Source organism: Staurois parvus, unplaced genomic scaffold, assembly GCF_062004578.1.
Source record: "Staurois parvus isolate SC_StPar_1 unplaced genomic scaffold, SC_StPar_1.0 ptg000775l, whole genome shotgun sequence".
In the NCBI taxonomy this organism is placed as follows: Eukaryota; Metazoa; Chordata; class Amphibia; order Anura; family Ranidae; genus Staurois; species Staurois parvus.
Window position 1 is genome coordinate 304,473 of NW_028318571.1, and position 12,527 is coordinate 316,999.

At 41.3% G+C, this 12,527-nt stretch overlaps 1 protein-coding gene across 2 annotated transcripts in view; it reads left to right on the forward strand.

Annotated features, from left to right (window-relative positions):
• CCDC127 (coiled-coil domain containing 127) overlaps positions 1–12,527 on the forward strand; it is a 79,825-nt gene that overhangs the window by 44,339 nt on the left and 22,959 nt on the right. For both annotated transcript variants that reach the window (XM_089654545.1, XM_089654546.1), the window contains exon 2: positions 6,124–6,245. In XM_089654545.1, coding sequence (XP_089510671.1) covers positions 6,134–6,245 — 112 coding nt within the window. In that variant the 5' untranslated portion in view covers positions 6,124–6,133. The remainder of the gene's footprint in view (positions 1–6,123; positions 6,246–12,527) is intronic.

Sequence of the window (12,527 nt, forward strand, 5' to 3'; positions counted from 1 at the left end):
CTTAGATAATATGACTATTCCTCCCCCTTTATCAGCTGGTCTTATTACTAAATGTTTTCTATTTTTTAGGGCCTTGATTCCTCTATTTATATCAGATTCTCCCTTATATGTTTTAATTTTCAGGGCTTCAATATCTTCTGTTACCAATTTCTTAAATATATTAATATATGTATTATCCTGATTTTTAGGATTGAACAGTGATCTGTTTTTCAATGTACTATGTTGAATATTATCCATACTGTGGCTACTTTCTCTACTGGGATTCTGTATAAAATATTTCTTTAAATTTAAATTATTATATATATTAAATTGGTTTGATGGTATAATATATTTTTTATATAACTTGGTCACTTATTAATATTGATCCCTTTAACATTATAGGAAGGATATAAATATTTTGATATTGTGGTATTAAGGAGCGCAACATTTAAAGGTATATTAATTCAGCTGTACCGCATAGTAGTATATTACCAAATCCAGAGCTCAGAGGTCTAGACCCCCCCTCAATCTGGAAGTATAAAGAGTGCATCTATTCACCCTAGGTCTCTCAGCTCCCCATATAAATAACATTTTCTTTGAAATGCTTTAAAATCAGGCATTCGTATCGCAACTGGGATAGTGTAAAATAAATACAAAATCCTTGGAAAAATATACATTTTTAGGGAATACAGTCTGCCTAACCATGATGAAGAGTTGGTTTTCCACTTATCTAGGTAATCAGAGAATATCCTATACAACGGGGGATAATTCTTTTGGGTGTGCAAGGAAGGTTTTAGAAAAATTCCCAAATAAGGTAGGGCCTTGGATTGACATTTAAATACAAAAGTCTGTTTAAGGATTGTCTAAGGAGACATTTAGTGCCTGTGATTTTGTGAGATTTGCTTTAAGGCATAAGATGAATGAGAGTGGTCGTAAAAAAGCGTAACAATTAGGGATAGAGGTAATGAGGAAAGACAGCAGCTTTAAGATATCGTCTGCGAAAAGGGCACATTTATGCTCCCTTTCCGCAATGTATGCCGTGTATATCAGCGCAGTTTCAAATTTTAATCTGGGAGAGGGGGCATTCCTAACAAGTGCCCCTGCGTATATTAAAGACTGGAGACATATACGCTTTGACCAGCAACAAAAAATAAAAACCACAGACACGACCAAATACCACCGAATAAAAGCTCTATTTGTGGGAAAAAAGGACATAAATTTAATTTGGGTGCAGCGTTGCATGACCGGGCAATTGTCAGTTAAAGTGACGCAGCGCCGTATCACAAAAAATGGCCTGGTCAGGAAAGGGGATAAATCCTCTGGAGGTCAAGTGGTTATGATTTTTTACTCTGTGATGTTTAAACCAGGATGAAGAATGATAATGATTATGTGTTTTGTTTAGATCAGTATTAAAGAGAATATATATGGCTCTTGAAGAAGTGGATCAAGTCCTTGAAATGCGTTGAGCCTAAAGAATTTGGATCACTTCTGAAATAATATGTCTTTCCATGATAATTGTTGTAATTTTTTAACCTTTATTTGATACAGTACTTTTAATTGTAAGTACCAGTCACATTTTTTTTAAGTCTAATAGCACACATTATTTGGCATTAGAGGACATATTTATCACAGTTGCTAGTATGAGTAGGGCCCTTTTTCTTTTTTTTTTTTTCTTCATTTTAAGTGTTTGCTTACATCCAGGGGCTGCTTCTCTTGATAATATTTAAAGCTATTCTAAAGGTTCATTTTCTTTTTTTTGGGAGAATAACAAACGTGTTATACTTACCTACTGTGTGCAGTGGTTTTGCACAGAGCAGCCTGGATCCTCCTCTTCTTGGGCTCTCCTGGCCCCTCTTTCCTGTTGGGTGCCCTAACAGCAAGCAAATTGCTATGGTGGCACCCGCTGCTCCGTGTGTCCATTCACAGACGGAGCCTTCGTTTGGTCCCGCCCCTCTCTCCTCATTGGCCGACTGTCTGTGATTGACAGCAGCAGGACCCAATGGCTCCTGCTTGCTGTCTCAGCCAATAAGGAGGCAGAGACCCAGGACATCCGAGGCTGTCGTGCATATCACTGGCTACCAATTTAAAATCCATGTAATCAACGAGATGGTGGGGGGTGCTTCGTCCAGGGGGTATTGTTATTGCCAGGTTTTGGGATAATGCAGACTGCAGATAGGAGTAAGCCCTATCCAAGGGAAGAACCTTTTTTCTGAGCTCATAAATAACTTAGTAAGACGTGGAGAGAGGAGGTCAAAGAATTTTTGGTAATAGACAGCCGTGAAACATAAGTCCGATTTTTTTTTTCTTTAAAGTCTTACTAAACCCAGGACCCTGCATTCACTATGTTTGGTCTCCCACAGTAAACAGAACATGGAGGTATAATTATTTTAGTAAATATAAACTGCTGAATACCGTTTTCAAATCAGCAGTTAGAGCAGTCTTGTGACTTCAATCAGTGTCCAGCCGAGCACTGGTTAAAGCTTGTAGGAGGAGATTTAATTTTGTTCTAGGAGGATGCAGAACCCCTGACCTCTGTCTGGACAGTGCTGATTGGCCCTGTGCTGATCACATGCACTCTCCCATGAAAAAATAAACCTCTCCAGCAATGTTCAGAGTGACTCCACACAATATACTCCACACAAAATACCAGGAGGGGGACACTGGAAAAAGGGGAAGATCAGAGAAGTCAGGATCAAACAGCGTTTTTACACAATGCAGAGGATTAACCCCCTAGGTTCCACAGTGAGTATAACAAGCATACTTTACTGCATATACAGACTGATTTTACTATTGTGGGTTTAGTAAAACTTTAGTTTCAGTGTTTTTTTAGCCTGTTGTACTTACAACAGAGAAATTTCTGCAACTATGGAGGTTATCGAGGGCTCAGATAGTTTCATAAGTGCAAGTTTAGCAAAAAAGGCTTAAAACAATTGATTTAAGGGACTTGTGAAATGTGCACATGATCTTAATCAGGTTCACTGTAAGGTTGATATTACTTGTATGAAATTAGAAGGTTTATAGGTAGGTCCAACATCTCGAAGCCTAGTGACCTTCAATAATTTCTTTCATTGGACCTCCTCGTAGACAGAAGTAACAACTTTTTAAAGTGCAGAAATATGATTTTGTAATTCACAATATAATCAATGTATTGAAAGAAGGATCAGACCTGTCCCGAGATTTGTTTGGGCCAACAAAAAGTCTTGGGTCTCAAAACACACTATGCTTATACACAGGAAACAAAGTTGCTTGGGAGTCCCTAATTTTTCACAAATGTATAGCCGCTCAAATCGCTTCTCTGACTTCTTGTTACATTGCACAACTCTCTCCTCTATGGTTCACCTTGGAAACGCTTTCTTGCTCTCCGGTCTCTCCCCGCTCACTTCTGTGGCTTCCCCCAAAATCTAGAACTGCATCCATTAGCCCCCTAATGACCCATTCGCTCTGAGTATGACTCCACCAAATACTTCAGTGGTCTAATTGCCCCACACCTGCCCCTCCTCCTTTTACGCAACCCACGGTTTTCTCCAGGTTTGGAGTCCCCTAATGCCTTCCATTGGTGGGTTTCCCACAAATTCCACTTCGTCCACTCATTCCTCACTGGTCGCAAGTCCCCCAACATTGAACTCTTTCCATTTCTACAAATCAAGCATTGGCTAACTTCAGTACTCGCTAATAGAGACCTGGGAACTCAACTATCATTGCTCGAGTACATTTGTCATCGGATGCGTCTCTCTCCTAGACACATATCTACTCTCTACTCACATTTGAATAACCTCAAAAACCCTAACAACCATGGTTACGTCTCACAGGAGGAAAGGGACCTTAAAAACACTAAAGACAGAGGAAGCTGGTCAGAAATTTGGGCCACACTTAGTTCCTGTTCCATCAATATCCTCACAATTGACTCGGCTTTTAAAACTGTTTCATGGTGGTACCTGGTCCATCTCATTTGGCACTTCTTCACACATCAGCTCCTGGCCCCTGCTTTAGGGAAGACATCCTCCACATATGGTAGACATGCCCCATGTTCTCCCAGTTCTGGACAAAAGTTCTTTAAACTTGTACAATCATTACTAACTTGCCCCTTCCCAAAAAGATCCGTGTTATGACCTGCTACACCTGAAACCCCTGGGCCTCCCCAAATCTCAGTTCAGACTGGCCACCTATGTACTACTGGCAGTGAAACAAACAATAGCAAGAGCTTGGAAACAACAGTTTATACCCTTTACAGAGGTCCACTGCCTAGAAATATTTTTCACTAATGAAAAGCTTTCCAGTATTCTTTTAGATACGCATGAGAAATTTCCTAAAATATGGATCCAGTATGGTCACCCTTCTATATCAATAGCCAGTTATACACTGCTATGAGCACTGAGACATGAGGTTTTGGCTGGGGTGCTTCGGACAACCTTCTCAATGGAGTCCATCCATGAAATTTATTTGCTACTAAATATTCCATGGCCAACTGTTATTATTATTATACAGGATTTATATAGCGCCAACAGTTTGCTCAGTGCTTTACAATATAATGGGAGACAATACAGCAACAATACAGTTCAATACAAGAGGGATAGGAGGGCCCTGCTCCTCGGAGCTTACAACTGTTAGTGGTATTATAACAAAGTGGAAGCAACTAGAAATGGTAGGCCATGTAAAATAACAGAACGGGGTCAGCGCATGATGAAGCGCACAGTGCGCAGAAGTCGCCAACTGTCTGCAGAGTTAATAGCTAAAGACCTCCAAACTTCATGTGGCCTTCAGATTAGCACAACAACAGAGCTTCATGGAATGGGCTGCTGCATCCAAGCCTTACATCACCAAATGCAATGCAAAACGTTGGATGCAGTGACATAAAGCACACCGCCACTGGACTCTAGAGCAGTGGAGAGGCATTCTCTGGTACTCCACTGCTCTATGAATCATGCTTCTCTGTCTGGTAATCCGATGAACACGTCTGGGTTTGGCAGTTTCCAGGAGAACAGTACTTGCCTGACTGCATTGTGCCCAGTGTAAAGTTTGGTGGAGGGGGGATTATGGTGTGAGGTTGTTTTTCAGGGGTATGCGTTTTACCCTTTGTTATGTTGGGATAACCTGTTTTTGGGTAGATATGTGGAGAGTCAGGGGGAGTTTCAGAGTAGGTTATTTGCAAATCTACCAGCATTGTAAATGCAAGTCTGTCTGATTAGATTGGGAAAGGTCTTAAATATTCATAATGTACTTGTTTATGGTGAAGAGAGCAGTTTTGCCATAAACAAGACAAGAAGTATCTATTTAACTTTTTAATTAAAATCTATGCATATAGCTGTTCTAGGTCTAGACACATAAGATCAAACATGCTCATAAAACCAACCAATCAGATTGCTCGACACTTTGGTCAGTGGGAAAAGGTGTACATTAGGGAAGGTTTTTTTGGTTGAGTTCTGTCAGGAGAAAGGACACAGGAAAAAGTGGTGACAGGAGAGAGTGGTGTCTGGAGAAGGAGTGATAGGAGAAAGGGGGTTCTCTGAAGGTTTCTGATTATTGCATGAATCTGCCTTGTCTGTACCTCTGTTTTATGAACTGTTTCTGAGATGATTAAATGCATCTCTCTAGAAAAGAACTGTTGGACTAATTGCTGCGGGAAAATACATTTATAAATATACACTCGTCATCCGTCCTGATACAAGACAACACTTCCCTGAAGAGTTGAAGCTGCAAAGGGTGGGCCATCTCAATATTGAACCCTATGGACTAAGACTGGGATGCCATTAAAGTTCATGTGCGTGTAAAGGCAGGTTTCCCAATACTTTTGGGAATATATCCGTCAGCGCCTGGTTCTCCAGTATGGGCGCAAAGGTTTTGTTTCCTTTTATTTACATTGTTCCTCTGTTACGGCATGACTAATGTGCCCTCTGACATTCCATTCTGTTATTTGCTGTCATTTTTCTGCTTGATGTATGGCTGCTACTGAGTTGCAAGTTGCTGATATTGCCCTTCTATCTGTGTTCAAAGTCACACATTGTACTCCTTACATTTCTCAAAAAAAATGTTTTGAAAGTGAAAGAAGATCAGAAAATGCAATTTCATAGACTATAGGAGCGCTGCAGAAATGTTATTTAATCATTATTTGATCTGTGTAACATCATTTTGTTTGCTTGTTTTAAGGTCCATACCAATGAATAACTTGAACAATCCACCTCAGTGGAATATCCAACCTAATGAAGATGGAAATGGGAGTAAATGGAATTATGCTTTGCTGGTTCCCCTAATGGGACTTGCTGCTTTCCGTAAGTATTTTAAATGTTTGACCAATTTTAATATATGTTATCTAGCACCCTTGGTTTTGTTACAACTGAATCCCAATTCCATAGATGCATTTTAGACATTTTTCCTTTCCAGGCATTAATGATGGCCCCAAAAAGCTTGAAAATGCTGTAATCAAATAAAATAAATGGTTAGCACAGTGGCTAAGTGGTTAGCACTTCTGCCTAGCAGTGCTATGGTCATTGGTTTGAATCCCACTAGACCTCTGAAGGTATGCTGTGGTTTATGGTACCAAGCCATCAGTAGCAGATCATTTAAGCCCTGGAATTGGGGCCTCCATGGAGTGTACTTTTTTTCCAGCACATCCCACAGATGTGTGATTGGATTGAGAACTGGATAATTTAGATGCCAATTCAACACCCCAAAATCGTTAAGTTCCTCAAACTATTCTTCAACAATTTTTGCAGGGTGCATTATCCTTATGAAAGAGGCCACTGCTATCAAGGAATACAATTACTATGAATGGGTGTACTTGGTCAGTAACAATATTTAGATTTGTGTCAAGTAACATTCACATGGGGGTGTGGCTAGGACATTGTTTGGGAGCTCTGTGTAGACCACAGCTTAGGGCAGCTAGTCTGGACCCTGCAGCCAACAGATCTCTATGCCGAAGAAATGGAAACTGCCCTACAGCAGCTGACGGAGCAACAAGGTTCTGAGATTTCCCAATACTTGCTATGACAAACCCTTGAACCACTACCTGTGGAACCTTCTAAGATGGTGCCACCGTGAGTCAGATTAACAAGGCCTGCTCTTGGTAAGAAGTCTTCCAAGTCCATGGTTGGAGTGACGACAGATACCTATATCTCGCCCAGACTCTATCTTAACCCTGGTCCTAGGAGCAGAGTTCCAAACAGATTCTATCGCTTCAGAACTCAAGTGCCCCTCCATGATAGAGTCTTCAGGGACTTGATAGCTTATCTGCTCACAAAACAGGACATCCATGAAATGGCGTCTTCCATAGTGAACTCCTTGTTCCGTGAAATACAGGACCTAAAGCAGCAGATTGACAACGTAGCAGAAAGAATTACTACATTAGAATCCTCCTCTGCAGGGTGGACACTAGGCTCTCTGCCCTGGATGTGCCCCAGGCTGCTTTTAGTGCCAGCTCATCAACATGCAGCTATGGATTGAAGATGGGGAAAACAGAATCTGAAGAAATCACCTACGCTTGAGAGGTATTCCTGGAGCAACTATGGGTGATGATTTGTGAACAAACGTGGTCACCATTCTAAATCACCTGCTGGTGAAGCCCCCAACTGCTGACTTGGAGTTGGATCGGGTGCATCGGGTACAAGGTACACAGCCAGATTCATTCCCATCAGCAGCCTCTGCTTCTACACTCTGCCCAGAGTGCATTTCTGTTCTGTAAAAGTGTAACTTCTATGCCAAGCCTAGTCTAAAGGCCCAATTGACTTCAACAGAGCTATTAGCTGGGTCCTCCCCAACATCTTCCAGACAGACCCATAAAATGCAAACCACTGCTAATCTGCAGATGTACTGTATCTTACGGCTGGGGGTCACCCATTCCATCTAATTGTGTGTAAACAAGGTGCCTCTTTCTAGCTGTTTACACCCGACCAACTCCCTGCCTTTTTCCAGTTTCCAGACAAGCCGGTCATATTTGTACTGCACTGGTTGAATTCCTTGCTGAGCATTGATGGCCCCCTGCCAGCCCTCCCCAAGACCACAGAGGATCTCTAGACCCAGATCTTTTGCCTCCAATCGGGAAGCGTCCAGAGCTACCCCTTCATCATCAGAGGACTGACGCTCTGTCTAACATGACTCACCAGCACTGTTTGCACATACTATGCCCTTTGAATGCCCAGCAGCCTCTGTCATTTTAGATGAAGGTTGCTTACGTGCAAGTTACTGCTTTTGCTATACCGAGGGGCTGCCCCATTTCTGTTACCCTTTTGTGGTCTTGAACCACTGTGTGCCCTCATGAGGTGATATTGTGTTGACTAACATACTTCCCTTGGTGGAGTTTTTTTGTCCTCTTAGCAGCATCACCACGTGCCCACAGATCTCTGCATAGTGGCCCCCTCTCTGTGTTTTGAAAACCATCTATGAACCTACCCTGTGACAGCCGCACTGGCCATATTTGATCCCAGGAACATGCAATTTTCATGGATTTTTGTCTGATTTTGGTGTCCGTTCATAAAAGAGAAAAGCTGAGATCCTTATGATCTTGGCTGATCTCTCATGTGTGCCAGTTTATGTAGCTGAGACAGGGAGCAGAGAACATGTTGCTCACTTCTCATCACAAGACACACTTCATTCACTTTTACAGAGGTGGCCGATTTATGAAGATGAGATCTCAAAATCTCACTGGCCATGTCTGTAAAAGATATCTCTGTCTCAGCTTCTCCAGCCAAGAGATGGAAAATCTGGGAAAGAAACTGCTGTGATGTGAGGAAGAAGGCTTCTCTCTCCTAATATCAGCACCAGTGGGGTTAAAAATTAATATAAATAATAACTATATATATATATATATATATATACTGTATATATATTCCCATAAATGCGGGCCATTGATTGCAAACACGATTTGTTAATTTGCACACACAAAAAAATATTTTTCCTATCAAATTCATTCAAGACCATGTTGCTAAAATTAATACATCCCAACAAAATCATAGGAGCAAAGCTAAATTTTAGACAACAAAATCCTAATTAACAAGAATTCAACTACAGGTGAGTTTAATTATTCATTAAACAGATGTCCAGCAGACAGTTGATTATAAAAGGCCGTTACTTAACAAAGAGAACCCCTTCCCATTTCATGCCGTCAGCAATGGCACAACATGGTACAAGGCCTGAGAAAGAAAATAACAGGATACAAGAAGATCAGCAAAGATTTACTTGTTAGTCAGAATACTGAAGTGATACAAAAATTTAGCAAAGATTTAACTGCAACCATCTCAGAGAGATGTCTAGGCCGTCCACGGAAGTTAACACCTCGACAGGAGCATCTTTTGATGAGAAGCGTTGAAGAAAATCGCCATGCAAGTTTACTGCAGTTAGCTAAAGAAGTAGAAAGCCAAACTGGGTTGATTGTTTCCCATGACACAATACGGCGTACACTGCAGAGGAATTGTATACATGAGTATCGTTCATGAAGGAAGCCTCTCCTAAAGCCCATGCACAAAAAAGCCTGCCCAGAATTTGCCAGGGCCCATGCTGAAAAAGAAGAAGACTACTGGGACTCTGTACACTGGAAAGATTTTTTTTGAACTGATGACTTCAAAACTTTATGGTGTCGTAAAGGTGAGGAGTACAAAGAAAAATGCATGGTACCTACAGTGAAACATGATGGTGGCAGTGTCCTTCTGTGGGGCTGCATGAGTGCTGCTGGTGTTGGGGAGCTGCATTTCATTGATGGCATCATGAATTCACAGATGAACTGCTCTATATTGAAAGAGAAGATGCTGCCATCACTCTGTGCCCTTGGTCGTTGTGCACTTTTCCACTTTTTAATTTTATTTTCCATTCTGCTGACATAACTCTTTGCCTCTTTTTCTTGCTGGACTCTGACACTGGAGCTATCTCAACCAACTCCTATTACTGTATTTGGGTAATCCCTCCTTCAGGCTCCCTTGTCTTCCCCTGGGACAATAGGAAAATTATCTACCACTACACCATACACCAACCATATCTTCTTCAGGTACCTTCAAGACATCAGCAGCTCCTGCTAAATGGCCTTCATCTAAAATGGCCTCTCCACAACCTTCACTTCACTTAGCTTCATATTCCACTTGGATGACTATTTCAACGATAACCTCTCTGCCGCGCAAGTAACAGATCCCACTTTGGTGGCTGTTCAAGACTCAGCCCTCCTTGAGAAATCTAAACTCCTTCTTTAATAAGAATTAAATATGGCAACAGAACAACTCACGACTAAGATCACTCCTGAAATAAAGAGACATAGGATCCCGTATTGACTATCTTTGAACATAAAATGGACAAAGCTATTCTGTTGATCGATAACGACAAGCAAGATCTTGCCTCTACCCTTCAGAAACTCAAAGACTTGGAAAACCGCAGCAGGAGAGGAAACTTCCAGATCAGAGGCCTCCCTGAATCCATAGAGGACTTAAACTCTACAGTCACTGCTTTGCTACAAGAACTCATCCCAGGAACCCCAATCGAGAGACTGAAATTCGATAGAATCCACAGGACCCTGGGCCCGGAGAGACCTGAAGGACCTCCTTGGGACATCATAGTTAAGCCCACCTTTACAAGACCAAGGAAGCCATTATGCAAGCGGCCTGGTCCAAGAGAGACCTGATTTTTCAGTCACAAATTTTCTCTGACCTAGACCCACAAACACTTTTGAGGCGGAAGGAATTTAAACCATTTCTTCAAGCGCTGCAAAACCATCACATTAAATAGCCATGGAAGATAATTCGGACAAAAGGGGGCGCCAATCTCAGTGTAGAGAGTTAAAGATTTATTGGTAATAAGAGGTTAAAAACTACTCACAAACGTAAGAAGTATAATAGCATGGTTAAGGAATGCCTTTGGTAAGCCCTCAGTCTACCAGTGATGTGAAGATGGATCCTGGTGATGCAGGATGAGCAGAGATGCAGCCATCAGTATTCAGCAATGCAGAAAGTTTTTGAAAATGGTGCCAAAACCAGAGAGGACCGCAAGGAAGTTGGGACCTCGGCGGGCGACCAATGGCAGGGCAGGAACAGGGTCAGGTGACACGTTTCGAAGCACTTGCTTCTTCTTCAGGCCTGATTGGCTGTCGGGTTCTCTGGTGTTTTATAGGCAGAAGACCGGTGGGGGCAGGATGATATCACTCTGACTGGCAGCTGGGGGAAAGTGTCAGCAGCTTGGATTGGTGGATAGGGATCAGAGCATCGTCGGAGGGGAGGCATATACCGGCTAACACAGTAAAACAGCAGTAACTGGCATAATGTTCTAGTGTGGTTCTTTCCATAGTGGCGGCAATGTTTTTTGGTTAACACAATTCATAATAATATAGAATTATATGCAAATAAAGGGGGGGGGAAGAGAAGGCACATGCAGAGGAAAAAAGGGGGGTGGGGTGATAAGGAATGCCGGAAATCATGGAATAAAGGTAATAATAATATGTTGGCAAAGGGCATGGCAACCCAAAAATGTGGTATGGCGTGGACCAAATTTATGATAAAGCAGAGTGGGATTAGAAGAGTGAGTGAGATTGTGAAGATGAAAAACTAAAAAGACAAAAAAAAAATATAGAATATAAAAAATATATAATAAGGGTAATAATAAAAAGTAAAGAATAATAAAAATAATTAAAAGATAATAAAAATAGAAATAAAAATGAAAAAAATAACAAAAAATACATAGAGTGTGGTTAAAAAGTGTGTGTGTATGTATATATATATATATATATATATATATATATATATATATGCATACAGTATATATATATATATATATATATATATATATACACATACACACTCATATGCAATGCATAGAATAATATAATAAAGTGGATGATCTACAGGGTGGTCTCTCATAGGGCTATGATGCGGGGTATGTGATGCGTTGGCGCATGTATATGTAAATGCATGTGTGAACACGCACAAACGGAAAATCGATCGGAGGGGAATAATGAAAAAATTGGTGAATATATATATATATATATATATATACCCCAATGCCATACACATGTATGCATCACATAGCCCCTACACACATATATAATGGTGGGTTCGGGATAGTTTCTGGTGGTGGGTAGGATTTCATTAAGGTAATGAGAGTAGGCTTCTTCACTGAGCTTGGTTGGGTATCCCTTCTCAAGGAATTTGTTTTTGAGGACCACGCTTGGTGTTTGGTGCAGTTATGTTTGAGGCGATGGAATTGGCTCTTAGGGATATTCCGAATCCATCTTGGATGGTGACAACTGGAAAGATGAAGTAATGAGTTACCTGTGGTAGGTTTGTGGTAGTTTTTGGCAATGATGGCAGAGTTGCAATGTGTCAATTCGAGATCTAAAAAGCAAGGTTTGGAGGGGTCGGCTGGATGGGCGAAGGTGACGCCAAACAGGTTAGAATTACAGAACTCAACAAATTTGAGTATGGATGTTGGGGGGCCATCCCCGATGATAATAATGTTGTCAATTAGCGACCGTAGAAGACCAGGTGTTGACTATAGGAGTTGTGGAACCAAATATGTTGGTTTTCCCACGGTAAGGTTTGCATAAATGGGATCGAAGTTGGCTCCCATTGCTGTGCCCTGGATTT